The 19675-nt window shown below is 42.2% G+C and overlaps 1 protein-coding gene across 1 annotated transcript in view; it reads right to left on the bottom strand.

Annotated features, from left to right (window-relative positions):
* FRMD4A (FERM domain containing 4A) overlaps nucleotides 1-14187 on the bottom strand; it is a 573140-nt gene extending 558953 nt beyond the window's left edge. The window contains exons 1-2 of the mRNA XM_073328715.1: nucleotides 13880-14187; nucleotides 13297-13423 (exon numbers count right to left, since the gene is read on the bottom strand). Of these exons, the coding sequence (XP_073184816.1) occupies nucleotides 13297-13341 (45 nt within the window). The 5' untranslated portion in view covers nucleotides 13342-13423; nucleotides 13880-14187. The remainder of the gene's footprint in view (nucleotides 1-13296; nucleotides 13424-13879) is intronic.
* Between the last annotated feature and the right edge of the window lie 5488 nt (nucleotides 14188-19675).

Genomic DNA, 19675 nt, shown 5'->3' with positions numbered 1-19675 from the left:
CACTGTCAAAAATGCTGTAATGAGTGGCAACCCAAAGTTGGAGTGTTTGGAAGTGGATCCAAATCCAAACTTCCCCAGTGTTCAGAGATGTCAGGATCTGGGGCTTGGTTTTGGGCCATCTCTAATTAACGTTCTTTTGCTGATCTTCCCTACCGCGTTGATTCACAACGTGCTAAATAATGAGTGGTCCCTAATGGAATTTAAATACTGCATCCAAAGGCAAGAAGCCTCTTATTCTAACCGAAAACTATTTCCCAGGAAAAAGCTGAATGTACATCCATCTAGGCTGACAAGAAGCTATTAAAAATGTGTTCACGCTATAAGCATAGGCCTTCCAAAACAGAGACACAATTAATGAAATTACATGCATGTCCCATCGCAAGGCATGGGAAAGCAAACAGAAAGCATCAGCTACTGGATATACAAAGAAAATGAGAGATAAAGATGAGAGACCTTTACCTTCACTGAATCAGTGAGCATACATACAGGTGTTTGCAAAGTCTGCTTTGATACGGATGCAAAAAGTGATATTGGCTCCATGCAACGTGAAATCAACTTATGCTATTTGATTAAGCTGCCTTTCTTGATCAGCACCTGACTCAAAAAAAAAATAACTTAAGAGGGGAAAAAATCTTAGCACTAATAAGTTGTACATCACATTTCAGTGCAATCATTGCTTGTGTGCTCTGTTGCTTTCCCCATCCTGGTCCCTATTTTGGCTTTTTAGGGATCATTGTAATCCACGAGTGCCCCCGTGCAGTCCCATTGCAAGAGCGGGGCCTTAGAGTAAGACAACTCTCTACCCTGAAGAGCTCAGCGCTAGGTTTTTAAAGGTATTTAGGTGCCTAACTTCCATGGGGCTATGCTCTTTTGAGCAGGAAGCCATCTTATGCAATGGGAGTTGCCTAGCACACTTCTGGACACTTGATGAACACAACCAAACAAGATACACCATCATTATTGTGCTGTGTTTAATGTAACAAATATGTAAAACCTTGGCCACCAGTGAACATGACTATCACCATTTTTAAAAGAAAGATGTTACTGTAATATGTTATCCTTACTCGATAGTTCTTACTGTAATTCTTTTCAATTTAAAAAAAAGAAGTCTTAGTTATTTCAGTGACTCTCAGGTTTCTTTTCAAGATATTATTTATCATCCTTCTTTCGGTGAGTTTAGGTTTGGTGAGAACCAGCTGGACAATTCTGGGTATTGTTTTATCCTCAAAACAGGTGGAACATGAGAAACAGTAGGACACGCTCCCCCAAAGCATTAATGTGCCTCAGCTCTGAGCTGGCAGGAAAATTTGTAGTGATTGTAGGATGATAGTTGGAACTGGAGAAAGGGTCAGGTTGCATGAGGGATCCTGTTTTGTGTGACACCAAGGGGTCTCAGGAATGCAAGCTGAGGCCAGGCTGCTAACACACACACACACTAAATTTTCAGCATATAAGACTGGCCAGTCAGAATGCTTAATAAAGAATTCTTTCCTACAAAACTGTCTGCTGGATGCAGTGTTTACTGCTAATGAAACAGAGATGAGATAACAGTTCAGTCTCCAGGAGCCACTCATTCCTCAGCCTACTGCTGAAACGCCTAACAAGAGTATGCCTTGTTGTAGTTGTTTTCGGGTTGTGGACACTTATCCACTAAGAATTGGAGTGAGATCAGACACAAAGAACATTTGCTTCTATCTACAATGGGCAGTGGCATCAGATGGAATAACGCAATTATTTAATTTAAATGTTTAAGACAACATGCCAAATTCTGCTCAGATTGATACCTGTATAAATGCTGAGTAAATCCATTAAAGTCATTATAAATCCAGAGTAATTGAGGGCACTATTTGCCCTGTATCGCTGAAGAGAGAAGAGAGTGGGGAAACAGGTTTTAATACAGCTAATTTTCATGCTTTCCTATTACAGTAGCCTATACCATGGTAGAAATAATGACCTTGACTAGGCATGTCCCTGGCTACTACTGACCTACGGTTAATGGCCCAAGGTATAATTTTAGGTTATCAACTATCATGGCCAATAATTAATTACCTGGAAATACATTGTCCTTTGACCATTAAGTTTCAATTATGTTCAGATTATTCAGAATGAAAAACATTTCAACCACATTTATTGCAAAGCTGTGTCTCTGGCTTTACTTTAATACATTAGTTGCAAAAATCAAACGTATATTAGTCTGAACATTTGTTATACAACATTTCTCCATTAATGTTACCCAAGTTACTGGTAACTAAACCGGAGAGGCTTCAAGTCTCAGGATCACAGGCTGCCCAGAGATGAGAAATATGCTCAAAATGGATTTTGATATCTATATTACTGGAGCACCCCATAAAGGAGTTACTTTTTAGATATTTAACGGTTTAAAACTGGTTAGATGAGTTGGGATGGGAGCAAGGGAGAACTCATTGTAGGGAACAATCCTGCACTGACAGAGAGAGAGAGTATTTTAGTTTTGGTAGCTCTAGCTGAGCACCAGATAAGGTAATTAAGAATTGTACAATTGTCCTTAGTGGATTCCGCTCTTTGCCTTTCCTACATTTGGCCGCTTTGTACCGTCTTGGCCATTGCAATTCTTTGTCTTCAGTTATCAAAGGAAAGCTTTTGCAAACAGGTGGGTTTTGTAACACACTCTGAACAGAATTAAGCTTGGGCTCAATCTTATCTTCTCTGGTTGGCTGTTGGCATCATTCAAGGAAGCTTTGTCCCCAGCTCTTCTAGGGCCTTAAAGATTAGGACCAAGGACTGGAACTGGCACTGGAAGTGATCTACAGTCCTTTCACCACTGCCTTTTATTTCTTTGAACTGTAGCCAAATTGCCAGTTCTCATAACCTCATCAGCTCCTTGGGCTTCATTACTGAATGCCCCACCTTAATACCTTACACTTCAAACATCTTTCAGCAGTGCTTAAGGAATATTAGTTGTGTGCATTCATATCTGAGCCTCTTGGAGCATGAGATGCCCGTCCATATTGCTCAGCACAAGTGCATGCTATTATTTAACAGTTGGTTTGCCCCAAAAGGCCATGCTGACACCACAACATGTGCAGGAAGCATCTGCTCAATGTCAAGTGACAAGGGAATGGTATGAACATCTCATTTTACCTATTCTGAAAGAACAAACCATGCACTGATTTTTAAATTCATTCTTCTTTCTTAAAAAAAACCCCAAATAACTTTGATCCGGTGCTTCTTAATGACCCTTTAAAGCATGTTCTGTGCCATATACTGAGATCTGTTTATTCACATTTGTCTATTTCAAGGGTCAGTACAATCTTGATGGAGCAAGAGGTTTCAACGTGCAAAACTCTTCTTCTGGGAAATATATACAGCTTAGTCACTCTGTTAACATGCTATGGGATAGTAAAAAAGATCATTTAAAAAGAGAAATAAGTTTAAACTTTTATTATGATTTCTTTTTTGGTATTATTTTATTGTCTTGTACTTTGAAGCTTCTTCGAAGCTGAGGCAGCCATTTTTGTTGCTGGCTAACTGCTCTAAAATGAAACTCAGGGGTGGATTGATTTAAATCAATGTGATTTAAATCACCTCGTGAACTGAGTCAATTTAATTCATTGATTGTAATCAACTTGTCCATTTGTACTACAGCTGTTTTCCCATTGGTTGATATAACCATTACAACATGTTGATTTACAACCAAATAGAGCCTTTTACATCAGATTTAGTATATTTTTTTCTACCCTGGAGGATGCAACTATAATTATATATGTTTATTTAACCCATTATATAGCTTAATATTTTCAGATTCTAATGAATTAATTGTACATTTTAGTAAGTTAGAAAATGGTGAATGGTATATTGCTTATCTATTAGATAATTAATGTTTTGCTCACAATTTATGTCAAGTTGCTTTAGGATTGTTAGGATGGTAACTGGAATTTAATTAAACACACAAAAACAGAATATAAAATGTATTTTTATTCAACAAAACAAGTCTTTAATACAATACATGATCTATCGTGCCACATTTATAAAGCTTGACCTCAAAAGTTAGATTTTTTTTTTATATAGAAAAGCAGCCTTTAACTCAAAGATTTTGATGGAGGATCATGGATTCAGCATTGTTATTTTTTTATATAGGTGTTTTAAGAGATTAGAATAAATTTAGGCCTTAACATATTTTGTATTAAATTCAGATTTCATTTTAATTAGTTTTATTTTTAAAAAAGAAAAACATACTGTAATTTACATAATAAAATCAAAATAATCTGATTTAAATTTTAAAAATCTGTTTATTTTTTCAAAAAATATACATTTTTATTGACCCTAAAGCTAATATAAGTGGCTGAAATATAGTTGCCAGATTACAGAGACTTGCACATTCACTGTATTTATTGAGAAGTAACCATACAGAAATTTTGGAACTCCCTATACTGTGACTGGTTCATATCATTAGCCAATTGGAATAAACGCTTTTCATTGTATTGAGAAATAAGTGTAGAGTTACTATGGAAATAAGGGCTTGTCTACACTTACCGGAGGATCGACGCTGTGGTGATCGATGGATCGGCAGTTGATTTAGTGGATCTAGAGAAGACCCGCCAGATCGACCACCAATCGCTCTCCTGTTGACTCCTGTACTCCATTTGGTCGAGAACAGTAAGGGGAGTCGATGGGAGAGTGTCTCCCATTGACGTTGCATAGTGCGGACTCCGCGGTAAGTAGATCTAAGCTACATCGATTTGAGTTACTCTATTCACGTAACTCAAATTGTGTAGCTTAGATCGACTTTTCCCTTTAGCGTAGACAAGCCCTAAGACTTGCATAGCCAGAGTTCAGGGAATTGAATAACTACAGTAAGTAAAGACTGGACTGTTACACACGTGAAACTGAAATATTTTGGGTGAAATAATATATTATTAATTATGTCTTGGGGATAAATCAACACTGTCAAATTAACAAATAATCAATTTTTGTTTAAAAAAATATACTCTGAGAACTTTCATTGTCAATACACCAAGTGATCCATCCATGCTGCTAATTGACCACTTGTCTCTTAATTGTATAGAACCTCACATTAATCATACTGAAAGCCTACTCAAATGCCCACTAACTCATTCCCAGAAACATCCAATTTCTATAATCTCATACAAAATTGATGACTATGTCTTGGACAAAAAATAAATAATAATTAAAAAAAAATCTTCCCAGTCATTCTGAATGAGTGGTTGAAAAATGTTCCTGAAATGAAAACCACCACCTTATCCTTAGTAAACATCATCAAATTAGCATTCTGTTTTGTGCCTGGATTTGAGCATGGTAATAAAGGGGAAAAGTCAGGCATGGAAACATTGCCATCTGCTCATTCACACTTTAAAAACCATGTGTGCAAAAAAGAAAGAAAAGGAAATCAGTCACATGTGCTGTAACAGAATTACAATGGTAATAATTTCATCATTCTCCAGCTAAAATAGCACAGGTATCACATAACAGATCCCATCACAAAGAGGTTAATTGCAATCCAAGGATTCAACCTGACTGAGTTGAATTAAGTGGCTTCTGTATTTGTAATATTAACATCCTGGCCTCTTTCTCTCACCAGTTTACACTGCGAATGGAGCCTCGATATCGTTGTGGTGAGCGTTCCAGAATTACACAAAAATAAATGAGGGCCAGAGTCCAGGCCTGGAGGGGTAATTAGGAGCAAGCATTATAGAGTTTAAGGCCAGAACGGACTACCAGATCATCTCATCTGGCTTCCAGTTTATCACAGGCCATCCACACAACCCAGCGCCTGCACACTAAACCCAACAACCAAAATTAGACCAAAGTGTTATATAAAATGCTGGGCGTCGGCCACTCCCCCTCTCCCCCCCCGAGCAGCTACTTGACTCCTCCGCCCCCATCCTCCAACACATCAACCAGCAGAGCTGGCCTGTAGGGAGGGTGATCTTGGAACTGTGCAGCTACACGTCAGCTCATGCCCAAGGCTTGTGGTAAAACCACAAATTAGTATATTTAGTAAAAGTCCCTGCAAGAAGAGGGGTCCTGGTGCATGACTGGGACTCTTAGGTGCTATGATTATAATAAGCACTATGTGATCACCTGGTCTGGTGATTTCATTTCACCCTTTCAGATTTGAATTTGAAACAGTGGCACGAGAGGGTGAAAAGGCAGCTGCTGGCCTGATTCTAGGCAATATTGCACTATCCATTTCTAAGCAACAGAATGTTCTCCTTACAAACTGATGACACGGTGTTGTCCTCCAACAGGTGCTGAAGACCCCCTGAAGTCAAATGAGGACTGCAGGTGCTTCTGCATTAAGCCCTGTGTAGAAACAGCTGTGTGCTTTTCGCTTGCTTGAAAGGAATGAGGCAGCTCAGATCTACATCCGAGGGGCTGAGGTCACTTAATTGGTAGGTAGAGGTCAGAGCCACAAGGTTAAAATGTCCTGTGCTTGTTACATATACTGAGTGAGGGTAGTAAACAGTGAGATAATTTCAGCCTGAGAAGTGACACTTACAGTTAGATAGTGAATGAGCTCACCCTTCTTTTGTAACACTGCTTCTCCCAAAGGCATTAATATGATCCTCCAAACCAAGCTGTCTTGCCATAGATGTAACGGGCACAGCCTGAATAGTATAGAACACATTTCCTTCAGTTCAGGGATCTAAATTTGGGCTCTCTGGTCCAGCATCTACTTGCCCAAAACTTGCATTGCACATGGAAGCTGGGTAGGCTGCTAACTACCCAATTTGCACTCACGAGGATGGGTTTAGTGGATGTAAATTTAGCCGTCCCTCTGTGCCCTATGTTTATGAAGAGTCAAAGCTGTTATCAAGACCAATACCTCTAAAGCCAGCAAAAGCAGGCATTGCATTTTATATGTTTGGTAGCAATAATAAGCACTACTACTCCTGTATAAAGGCCTTTCAGCACAAGGGCCAGCCCTTGAGGTTTGTGCCTTTCACTTCAACAGAAGTAAGATCAGGGCCAAACATTCTGAAGTGTTTGAGAGACTCTGAAGAGTTAAGTCTAACTTCTGAGAGGGAAGTATTATTCCCTTTTTAAAAAGGGAGAAGTCGAGGCACAGAGAAACAGGCCCTGGGATTTTCAAAGGAACCTAAAGGAGTTGGAACTGAGTGCCCATTGATTTAGTGCAATTCAGGACCTGACTGCATTCAGCTCCTTTGAAATAGCCTATCTTAAGTAGGAAATTCACAAAGATACTGGAGTGGAACCCAGGTATCCTGAATCCCACCTTGTGCCTCAGCATCCTCCATTTATAATGTAACTGGATATTATAGATAGGTGTTGTCAGTGTTATTTTTATTTCATAGTGTTAGTGATGTTTTAAACTTTACAAAGCTCTTTGGGACCAAAGATGCCTCTATAAACACAAGCGATTGTCGTTACTATTGTACTAAGATATACATGATTTCTAAATGGAACATTATTTAGGGAGGGCTGACATTTATTATTGATCATTTATGTAGCCCTAGAAGGTATTGGAAGGTTAAGTCCAACAGTGACCATGAGGGGCTCAGATACTATGGTAATGGGGGCCAAATAAGCACCTCAGTGTAACCATCAGGGGGCTTACCTAGGTTCCTGGGTCTCTGTGCGCTAACAACTCAGGGGGATGCACTGTCCTGGGGAGGAAAGGGGGGCCAAGGGCAGATTCAGAGTCTGCTAGGCACCCAAGTAAGTGAGACACTATTTCGAGGGACAGGGGCCCTGCCTGCGTGGGGAGTTTTCCCAACAAAGCTCTTTAAACCGGGAGCCACCTTGAAGAGGGAAAGGACCAAGCTGAGGGCTGTTGCCTCCAGATACCCAGAGGCCAGTTCTCAGGGGGATCCCTGCATGCACCCTGAGACTCATGAGCTGTCCCACAGTAAGTCCTACCCTTTCTGGGCTTCACCCTCTCAATGCTCCTAGCATAGGCATCAACTCCAAGGGTGCTCCAGGACTGGAGCACCCATGGGAAAAAATGGTGGGTGCTTAGCACCCACTGGCAGCCCCCCATCAGAACCTCTGCCTCCCCCCAGTGCCTCCTGCCCGGCGGTGTGCCCTGCCAATCAGTGCCTCCCCCTCCCTCCCAGTGCCTATCACCTGCCACGGATCAGTTGTTTCGCGATGTCTGGAGGCACTGGGAGGGCGGAGGGGAGGAGCGAGTGTGCAGCGTGCTCAGGGGAGAGGGCGGGACAGGAAGAGACGGGGCAGAGATGGAGCAGGGGTGGGAAGAAGCAGGGCGGAGTTGGGGCATTGAGGGAAGGGGTGGCGCCGGGGGGGAGCACCCCTTGGCAGATTAGAAACTCGGCACCTATGGCTCCCAGAGGGCACATCTCACTTCCTATTGGCCAGGCTAGCTCTGAGGCTTTTACTTGTCAATCATTTGACTCTACCCCCTCCTTTCCTTCAGACACTACCCCTCCCCTGATGAGGTGCACTGGTGGCCATCCAGCCACACCTGCTATCCTCCCCCAAGCTGGCAGGGCCCCTGTCCCTGAGTTAGTGCTTCTGTGCCTTAGGTAAAATCAGCCTCTCCTGCTCTGGCAGCTAGCTTAGGGCTGCCCGACCACTGTGAGTTTGTCTGAGCTCTAGGGGAGTGAGGATGTTTAGTGGAGTTTTGTATCTGCACCTGACCCCTGCATCCCTTTGTGGTGAGGGGAAATCTTGGGACAAGAAGCAGCCTCATTCTTGCATGAAGAGGATCCCTGCCAGCTGTGATCATCACTTATTCAGCAGTGGTCGGCAGTGGCTGAGGAGTCAAGATCCATCTCTGAACTGAAGAATCATTGATGGACTTGTGAATGGACCATCTTTTAGATGGTCAGGGAAATGGTCTGGGAGACTCCCTGATCTGTGTCCTCAAGCCAGGGGCTGAAGGTTTGGGGATTTTATTACCTGCAGCCTATTAAATCCATGGAAGGACTTACCATTTTATCCCACGTGAGAATCTTTTGGGCTGTACTGAATGAAGTCAGCTAGGTTGCTTATTGCTGTTACGGAAGATATTGTTGTCACGAGTTATCAAGGGCCCCTACAAAATACATGTACGAACAGGAGACTAATTGTTTGGTTTGCAATATCAGGTCATGTGACAGGGGAAATTCACGGGTATTAACGGCATGGCCACCAGTGAGCGTGAGAGTAGTGGTTTACCCTGTTATGTTATATTTACTTCCTGTTTAGTATAATGACTGTGTTGCATATATTGTATGTGGTTGTGTTATTGTAATTTTCCTTCCAAGCTGCCCTGGTGACCCTGCCTGGAAGGAGCGAGGCGGCTGGAGGCACCACCAACTAAATTCATATGGGAAGAAACTAAAGAAGTTACACCCTGCTGGGCTGGAGGTGGTATCCAGAAGAACCAGGTCTGTCCATCAAAGCCTGTAAGGAGATTGGCGCTAAAAGAGATATCCAGGCAGATAGGGATGCTACATTAGCTAGATAGGAGGCAGTGAAGACAACACGAGGGGAAGCAGGAGACGAAAGCTCAGATGTGAACGGAAGTAGGGCCTACCACGCCCTTGCTGAGGAGAAAGAGAAGCTTCATCGTGAGATACAGGGGAAGCAGAGCCAATGGAAAGATGAGTGACATGACAGGAGGAGATCACTTTGTGCAGCAGCATTTTGGCTTAACTGCTGAGGACAGCTGTGGTTGATGCCTTCCCATTCTGAACCTCTGCAGTCAATCAGTGCATATTAAAAGGTGTTTTAACCTATGGTACTCTAAAAGGTCACATCCCTGAGAACTAATTGGATGAAATGCTGTGATGCTGTCTCAACAGAAACCAGGTAACATAACTTACTATGTCATTAAACCCCCCATGATCAATACCTGTCTGCTGCTTTAAAACATTGCAGCAGACTGATCAGATGAACATAAAATTTGTACTGTTGTTGCATCAGTGCTAAAGAGCCTGACACAGAAAATGCAATGGCTTGTCTGGGATGAAGATACACTTGCTCTTACACCCTTATAATGCTCACTCCTCCTGGAACACAGAGGCTGATGCAACCTGGACACTAGTGATCAGGTGATCCTACAGATAAAACTGCTGATGCTCTGTAGCAGGCTACTTCCTCGGTTCCAGAGGAAGTGACACTGCTTGTCTGTTGCAATCTGTGCAGCTTGGTAACATGAATTCTGCAAAGCAAGGCACTGCCCAGGCTCAAGTCATTTCTAATAATGAAGGATCATTGCCAAGAAATAAGGGATTCACATTTAAACTTTTCAGTCCGTTCCTATTTGTATTAAATGTAACAACTCTACAGCAGGAAAAACCCAATTTGGATTTGTGTAAAAAAGCCCTTTCACTGGGCCTCTTCCCTGACTTCTGTCTATAGGGGAAAGTTGGACCAGTTGAACTTGAATCTGTTTTTAAACCAGTTTATTTAAGCTAGTTCTAGCCTGTGTGGACATGATTATTTTGATGTAAAAGCAGACAAAAAGACAGCCCCTGTGGGGCAAGGACTGTCTTTTTGTTCTGTGTTTGTACAGGTCCTAGCACAATGGGAGTCCTGGGTGTATCACTGGGGCTGCTAGGCACTAGTGCTACACAAATAAATAAATAAAAATAATAATAAACTGAAATAAGACTGTCCACACAAGGTTTGCACTGATTTAACTAGATCACACCATTAGTTAAACCTTGTGCAGACCAAGCCTGCCTGCCTGTCTTTCCTTAATCTGTGAGCCCCTTGCGGCATACTCAGCTGGTACCTATGGGAAGTGCCTAGCATGCCGTCGGCATGACCACAAATTATAATTTTCCATGACAATTGCCAGTGGCATTTGGGAAAGCAGTATGGTCCAGTGTTTGGGTCATCTACATTCCCATATCTGCCACTGACTTACTGTGTGTATGAGCTTGGGCAAGCCCATTAACTGCCTTGATTTCCCTATCTGTAAAATAGAGATCACATCACCACCTTAGGTAAATGCCTGGAGATCTCCAGTTGGAAGAACCATTTAAAGGCTAAGTAGTAGTAGTCTTGTAGCATGCACAGAGAAGTAACCCCTCTCCAACAGCACTGCTTTTGTGCCTGAAAAAAAAAAAGGATGATGGAACCCTTGAGGCACACATTACTGATGGGAAAGTGTGGTACTGAAAATGTTTAGAAAAGGTTCCCTTGATGTGGATAGCCCACCACAGCATTAAGAGCTATTTCCTGAAGGTGAAGGGTTTAATCCTTTTAGTGTAGGGGAATTCGGAGAAAAGGTTTCATTACAGCAGGATGATGTAAGTAGTTGTTACTGACCCAAGGGCAGGCTGCTCAAGCATGCATTTTAAATAGAGGCAAAGGCGGGGATTCTGATTGGTGGCTATATCTCGTCATACACCAGAAAACAAAACAAAACAAAACAAAACAAAACAGCAGAGGCAAAAGGGCAGTGGAATTTTTTTAGCTACAAATCTTCATCCCATTCAGAATACGCCAGAACAACACCCCTTTGCACAGAAGCCCCAGAGAGACATTTGAACCTAGAAGCTTGGGGCATTTGTTACTGAGTTTCAATGCATATTTCCCTGTCCCAGCACTATATCAACCCTCTAAAGAGATTGTCAGAAGGGTTAGAAACCAAGACTTTCAGATCCATGGCACACAACCCTACCACTTGAGCTAAAGGAGTAGCTCCAATAGCTGGTAGCAGTATTGGGCAGTTATGCACTAGCGAAGTAGCCACTAAAGGGATCTACACCACAAAATTTGCCGCTATGTTACATACAGGTGCATGAGAATTGAGATAACAGAAGCTGCAGGATATTTAGAGATTAGATGCACAGTAAACTTCAGAAAATAGTACTGCAAGGTAGAATACAGGATACATATACATGTGGGCATGCCTTGTTGTGCACAGAGCTGTAGAAACTCAGATTTTTGGGTGCACATTTTTCAGGCAGCTTTGCACAGTGACAGAATTTCACCCAACATACAGAACTGGCTAAAAGAAATAAAACAAGGTGGGGGGTAAATTGGAAAGATAAAAATACAGGCTGAGAATTAAGACAGAAGTAAAACAAAATAAATAATTCCTCCTACAACTATTTGCACTGACTGCTTTAGAAGCTGGGGACCTTTTAGTATACCTGTGAAAGGTCAGAGGCAGGGAAAAGGAAGAGACCATTTAAAAAGCCTGGGAGAGATGGAAGAAAGAAAGGGCAGCCTGTATAGCACATTAGTCTCCAACAAATATAAAAACAAATCATCAGTACATTTAATAGCGTATTTAGGGTTTCAAGCAACAGACATAAGATTTGCCCTTCTCAGCTTGACCTTTGTTAACAACTCAAGACGCTACAGACCTATTATCCTGCAGCATCCCCTTGATAAACTCATCATGTCTGCAAATGCTATGTTCCAGGAGACATTCCCTTTCTCAGTCAGAAAGCAAAGATCAATATATATATATACACATATATTGCACTTGCTCTTTGCTTGTAAAAAGCCTCTTGTGGAAATGGTACGGAGACATTTGGACACAAACAAATCCAGCAGAGATCTTACACTAAAATTCCTTCTTATGCTGCAGCATAGAAAATGGCAACACAAATGATTTTTAAAAGAGAGAGAGAGAGATTGAAACAAAAATAAAGCTTAATATCCATCTCTGATGCCACCAAAGGTTTATTTTAATTGCAGCAAGATACCATTATTTTCCTGGACTCAGCCGCCACGTTTTATGCTAAATAATCTTCTTTGAAATATTATAAATCTGCAGAACTTTGAAAAGTAGGTCAGTAGCGCAACATGTAGTAAATGTCTCATATAAACACTAGCCATTTCTCTCTACAGGTTGTCGTCAATATCACATCCAGCATACTCATTAGCTAGTCAAGTGACTATTCACTGGTTTACCAGATGATGATAACAGCATCATCTCTAAGCATCCATTCATTGTTAAAGACATATGTACATGGATTGATGGGGGGAAAGACTCCTTGGCATTTAGCTGTCTTGCAATTAGCAAGGAAAAAATGAGAGAAAGCAGAAGGAAGAAAAGACAGATTTTAGATTCTCATATGATGAACTATGTGGAAGTCTCTACAGGTTGGGATAAACCAAGATGCAAATATACCTGTATATTAAAGGCATTTCAAAATATGAACATTATTAGTGGTCAATATGCTTAAAACCACCATCAGAGGAATGTTTCTATGTATGTTCCAAATGAACTCATTTTCAAAGTTCTCCAGGACCTATTAAAGAAAAGCATGTAGTCAACATGGTCTCTCAATGATTTTCTGCTCAGGATCCATGCAATCTCCCCACCAGCCCCTCAATAAGCTCCACATTTCAGCAAGCACTTACCATCAACAAGCTAAGGGCAGATTCTGGAGCACGCTGAACAGCCATAACCTTCTCTTCCTACATACAAATCCTCCCTCGGATTTGGTCAGCCTTTGGCCTTGTATCACAGCAAAGCATCCAGCAGCACCTACAGCAAATTACAAAAATAGAAATCCAGAATCAGGGTCAGATAGCATTTTCCTAGAGATGGAGTAGGAAAAAAACAAACAAACAACAACCACCCCTTCTCAATCCAGGAAAAAAGCTGAAGCTAGGCCAAATTTTACACTAGGGGGAGGAGAGAAATGGAATGGAGAGCCTGCTGGAAGAATGAGATATCGGAAGCTGCAGGATATTTAAAGATTAGATGTACAAAGCTACAGTAAGCTGCAGAAACACAAGACTCATATCAAACACCTACATGAGAGGTTAGAATACAGGATACAACCCTCTCCCTCCCCCCCACACCCACCATATTGAATACGATTAATTGATTTAATTGTCATTATCTTTATTGTGGATAAAGCAGCAATATCCCAGACTCTCTGCTCCTTCCCCCCGCAGTACTGATGCAGAAACAATGCTAATAAATATCACAACATACCGCTTCCAAAATGGGCAATTTTCTTCTCTCTTCTCATAAAAACCTGCTCCTCTCTTTGGAAAGCAGACGTCTGCATAATACAGACATGAGCAATGAACGAGAGGAGCAGAACCAGGAAGCGCCAGGCATTCACTTGAGAGCAACAATTACCTTTATCATATTCGAGTGAGAACTGGGTTATGCACTCACCCTTTTCACCTTACCCCAAAAAAATAAAATCTATTTCTCCTCCTCTCCAAATGGACTCAGCTCCCTGTGGAGCTAACACACTTACTAGAGACATGTAATTACATAGCCTGCTCTGTTAGCGCTCTGATCACACTGGCTGTACCACATGCAAACAGCAGAGCCAGGAATCTTCTCCCCCCGCACTCCCCTCCATAAGGCTACATATTAGGATCCCCTGTGGAGCGTCTATAGCTCAGACAGACGTCGAAGGCTAATTGTGGGGATGGGAGACTGTTAAGACACAAGACAAATTAGCCTGAGAAGAAGCCACTTGTTTAAATATTGGATTTAAGTGAAAGAGATTGGTTTTCACAGAACTTTAGAAAATAAAGCATTCTATTGTGAAGGCCACCAGTTTAAAGTGTCAGCATATCAAGGTAATTAGCAGAACTTCCCCTATGGAATACTCTATCTAAGGCACTCGTAAGGCACCCAAGTCCATCGTACCTGAGCTCCTCTTTAATGTTTTTATCCTCACAACCCACCTCAAGGTATCATTCCCACTTTTTTTAAAGCAGGTGGGAAACTGAGGCACAGAATGGTCACACAGAAAGTCTATGGATGGAGCAGGAAATTGAAGTAAAATCTCCCCACCCCAAGGATCTCACCCTAACCGTCAGGCTACTGTCTCTTTCTCCACTGGGTTATTCTCCCTCTCCTTCCGGCATGGGATGTTACAAGTTGTTATACCCCCGGACTGCACCAAAAATAAGCAAACAAAACACTCTTCTCTGAGGAGAAGCAGGAGGTTGACAATATTCTAAGGAAGACAGAGACAAATTCCTTAAATAACTCAAGACAGGGGAATTGGGGGGGGGAGATGAAAGCAACCTTTTAAAAAATGTCTAAGGGCATCAAAATATAAAATATGTAACAGAAGATTTTAAACATCAACAGCAAATACCCACAGGCTACAGCTGTTCAAGTTTTCCCTGTACTAACCCACATGTGGAACTGTACAGCTCTGTATTTGTGTGATTACAAGGATAACACAGCCGCGTAAACAGCCAGCTCTGCAACTCTAGAGTCTGCCTGACAAATGTGAGATACTTTCACAGTTCCCAGGCAAGTGCCTTTAGGGTTGGTGGGTTGTTTGGTTTTTGGAGCCACTCGTTATAATTTTCCAGAGATGGGTGGGACCAATGTAAAGTCAACAGTCCCGCAATGGCAAGATAATAAATTGATCACAGAGGTCTCTTCAATCTCCAGCTTCTATAAAGAGTACAGTTGTAGGGTGAACTCCTAACCAAAGACTGGGAGCTAGTTCTGGTTTGTGGTGCCTGCGGCTTGCTGCTCTCCTCCCCCCCCAAGTGCCTCCCACCAGCCACCAAACAGCTGATCGGCAGCACCACCAAACAGCTGAGGCTGGTCGGTGCTTGAGCCCCGGAGCACCCACGGCATCAGCACATATGGCTTGGGTACAAAGTCATAGGCAAGGAAGAGACTGTGGTCTTCCCCCCGATAAATAAATGCCAGAGAAGGGCTGGTGAGACCCATTGTGGGGATGGTCGGAAAGTACAACCAGATACATTAGCAATGCTCCAGATACAGATTCTACCACTAGAGTTGGTTGCCATTTTTTGATGAAACATTTTTTGTTGGAAAATGCCTATTCATTGAAACTGAAACTTTTTGTGGAAATGTTCCAACAAAAATTTCCTTAGGATCAGGATGGACTTTCTGGTTACACAGAGAAAGAGAGAGATCCCAGGATAGCCTATAGTCCACTAGATCAATGGTTCTCAAACTTTTGTACTGGTGACCCCTTTCACACTGCAAGCCTCTGAGTGCAACCCCTTTTAATATATTTAACACCATTATGAATGCTGGAGGCAAAGCAGGGTTTGGGGTGGAGGCTGACAGCTCGCGACCCCCCACCTAATAACCTTTCAACCCCTTGAGGGGTCACAACCTCCAGTTTCAGAACCCCTGCACTAGATAAACCACATACACGGGAAATGGGAGACCCAGTTCAGACTCAGCCAGAGCAGGGACTTAAACCTGCATCTACCATATTCTATGTGAGTGCCCTAACCACCAGGCTATTGGCTTTCTAGGGTGGCTTGCTCTTCCCCTCCCCACTCCCCAATTTTTTAAAAAAGTCTTGCTTTCTTCCCAGTGTGGAACAGGAAAACTCCTAAATTTTAATGGAATGAGTAAATTGTTTCCTACCCAGCTTTATTCACCATCCCTAAGTCACTGGTAGTATGTCGTGGGGCTGAGGGGAAAATGTTTTCCTATCTGGAAACTAGGCAAACAGTTTAACCCTCGACTTGAGCACAAACCAGGCTGTGTTTAGAAGGATTTGTACCCATGCAGTTATTGCTGCTGAATACTGAGCACTTCTTGAAACCTGATCCTTATTTAGGTACCTAACTGGTATTTGATATATGGAAAATCTTACCTCTAATGGTCAGAATTTTAATCCTCTAGGACATTAACAAGAACTGAAAACAAAAGAGAATATAACAGTTACCTTCCCCCCATACATACAAACACACAAATTTCAGATCCAACTTTATCAAAGGAAACCTCAGCAGGACACAAGCCATGCTGCCAGAAAATCATAGCTTTTAAGGCCGGAAAGGACCATAAGAACATAAGAAGGGCCATACTGGGTCAGACCAAAGGTCCATCCAGCCCAGTATCCTGTCTCCCAACAGTGGCCAATGTCAGGTACCCCAGAGGGAGTTAACCTAACAGGTAATGATCTAGTGATCTCTCTTCTGCCATCCATCTCCACATTCTGACAAACAGAGGCTAGGGACACCATTCCTTACCCATCCTGGCTAATAGCCATTAATGGACTTAATCTCCATGAATTTATCCAGTTCTCTTTTAAACCCCGTTATAGTCCTAGCCATCACAATCTCCTCAGGCAAGGAGATCCACAGGTTGACTGTGCGCTGAGTGAAGAAGAACTTCCTTTTATTTGTTTTAAACCTGCTACCCATTAATTTCATTTGGTGGCCCCTAGTTCTTATATTATGGGAACAAGTAAATAACTTTTCCTTATTCACTTTCTCCATACCACTCATGTTTTTATATACCTCTATCATATCCCCCCTTAGTCTCCTCTTTTCCAAGCTGAAAAGTCCGAGCCTCTTTAATCTCTCCTCATATGGGACCTGTTCCAAACTACTAATCATTTTAGTTGATCTTTTCTGAATCTTTTCTAATGCCAGTAGATCTTTTTTGAGATGAGGGGACCACATCTGTACACAGTATTCAAGATGTGGGCATACTATGGATTAATATAAGGGCAATAAAATATTCTCCATCTTATTCTCTATCCCTTTTTTAATGATTCCCAACATCCTGTTTGCTTTTTTGACTGCCGCTGCACACTGCGTGGATGTCTTCAGAGAACTATCCACGATGACTCCAAGATCTTTCTCCTGATTAGTTGTACCTAAATTAGCCCCCACCATTTTGTATGTATAGTTGGGGTTATTTTTTCCAATGTGCATTACCTTACATTTATCCACATTAAATTTCATTTGCCATTTTGTTGCCCAATCACTTAGTTTTGTGAGATCTTTTTGAAGTTCTTCACAGCCTGCTTTGGTCTTAACTATCTTGAGCAGTTTAGTATCATCTGCAAACTTTGCCACCTCACTGTTTGCCCCTTTCTCCAGATCATTTATGAATAAGTTGAATAGAATTTGTCCACATGTGTGCTGACCCCCTCAAAGAACTCTAATAGATTGATAAGACACGCTTTCCCTTTACAGAAGCCATGTTGACTTTTGTGCAACAATTTATGTTCTTCTATGTGTCTGACAATTTTATTCTTTACTATTGTCTCAACTCATTTGCCCGGTACTGACGTTAGACTTACCGGTCTGTAATTGCCAGGATCACCTCTAAAGCCCTTCTTAAATATTGGCGTTACATTAGCTATCTTCCAGTCATAGGGTACAGTTGCTGATTTAAAGGACAGGTTACAAATCATAGTTAATAGTTCCACAATTTCATATTTGAGTTCTTTCAGAACTCTTGGGTGAATTCCATCTGGTCCTGGTGACTTGTTACTGTTAAGTTTCTCAATTAATTCCAAAACCTCCTCTAGTGACACTTCAATCTGTGAAAATTCCTCAGATTTGTCACTTACAAAAGACGGCTCATATTTGGGAATCTTCCTAACATCCTCAGCCATGAAGACTGAAGCAAAGAATTCATTTAGTTTCTCCTCAATGACTTTATCGTCTTTAAGAGCTCCTTTTGTATCTCGATTGTCCAGGGGCCCCACTGGTTGTTTAGCAGGCTTCCTCCTTCTGATGTACTTAAAAACATTTTGTTATTACCTTTTGACTTTTTGGCTAGCTGTTCTTCAAACTCCTTTTTGGTTTTTCTTATTTCATTTTTACATTTAATTTGGCAGTGTTTATGCTCCTTTCTATTTACCTCACTAGGATTTGACTTCCACTTTTTAAAAGATGCCTTTTTATCTCTCACTGCTTCTTTTACATGGTTGTTATGCCACGGTGGATGAGGGGCTTGGTGTGTAGAATGGAGCTCAGGGCTGGGGCAAGGGGTTGAAATATCGGTGTGGGGTACGGGATCTACAGGCACCACCCCTTCAGCTTCCATTGGTCGTGGTTCATAGAATCATAGAATATCAGGGTTGGAAGGGACCCCAGAAGGTCATCTAGTCCAACCCCCTGCTCGAAGCAGGACCAATTCCCAGTTAAATCATCCCAGCCAGGGCTTTGTCAAGCCTGACCTTAAAAACCTCTAAGGAAGGAGATTCTACCACCTCCCTAGGTAACGCATTCCAGTGTTTCACCAACCTCTTAGTGAAAAAGTTTTTCCTAATATCCAATCTAAACCTCCCCCACTGCAACTTGAGACCATTACTCCTCGTTCTGTCATCTGCTACCATTGAGAACAGTCTAGAGCCATCCTCTTTGGAACCCCCTTTCAGGTAGTTGAAAGCAGCTATTGGCAGTTCCTGGCCAATGGGAGCTGTGGAGCGGGCACTTGGGGCAGGGGAAGCGCACAGAGCCTCCCTGGCTGCTCATGTGCCTAGGGGCCGCAGGGACCTGGCAGCCACTTCTGGGAGACATGCAGAGCTAGGGCAGGCAGGGAGCCTGCCTTAGCCCCAGGCCCCTGCTGTGCCTCCAACTGGACTTTTAACGGCCCAGTCAGCGGTACCAACTGGAGCCGCCAGGGATCCTGTTCGACCGGGCGTTCCGGTCAAAAACTGGATGCCTGGCAACCCTATCCCACTGTATAGATAAGCCCTAAATCTATGCTACAATGATCCCTTATGGGCAAAGAAGAGCAGCGAGAAACCTTCTCTCCTGTCTATCATAGAATGACTTTTAGAGGTATCAACAGTGTTGAATAGGAAATAGTGCAGTGTGTGAGCCTGTAGAACTGGGAATGAATATAGTACTTAAGGGGCTATTATTCAGGTAGTAGGGAAATAATTCCCTATATTAGTCAGTAATAATATCATTATTACTTTAATTATTAAAAAGCAGTAGGAAACAAAGGGTAGGAATAAATGGTCAGTTTTCAGAATTGAGAGGGTAAATAGTGGTGTCCCCCAGGGGTTGGTAC

This window comes from Lepidochelys kempii, chromosome 1 (assembly GCF_965140265.1).
Source record: "Lepidochelys kempii isolate rLepKem1 chromosome 1, rLepKem1.hap2, whole genome shotgun sequence".
Lineage (NCBI taxonomy): Eukaryota > Metazoa > Chordata > Testudines > Cheloniidae > Lepidochelys > Lepidochelys kempii.
The sequence above is the reverse complement of the archived record's forward strand: the minus strand, read 5'-3'. Positions and strand labels throughout refer to the sequence as shown.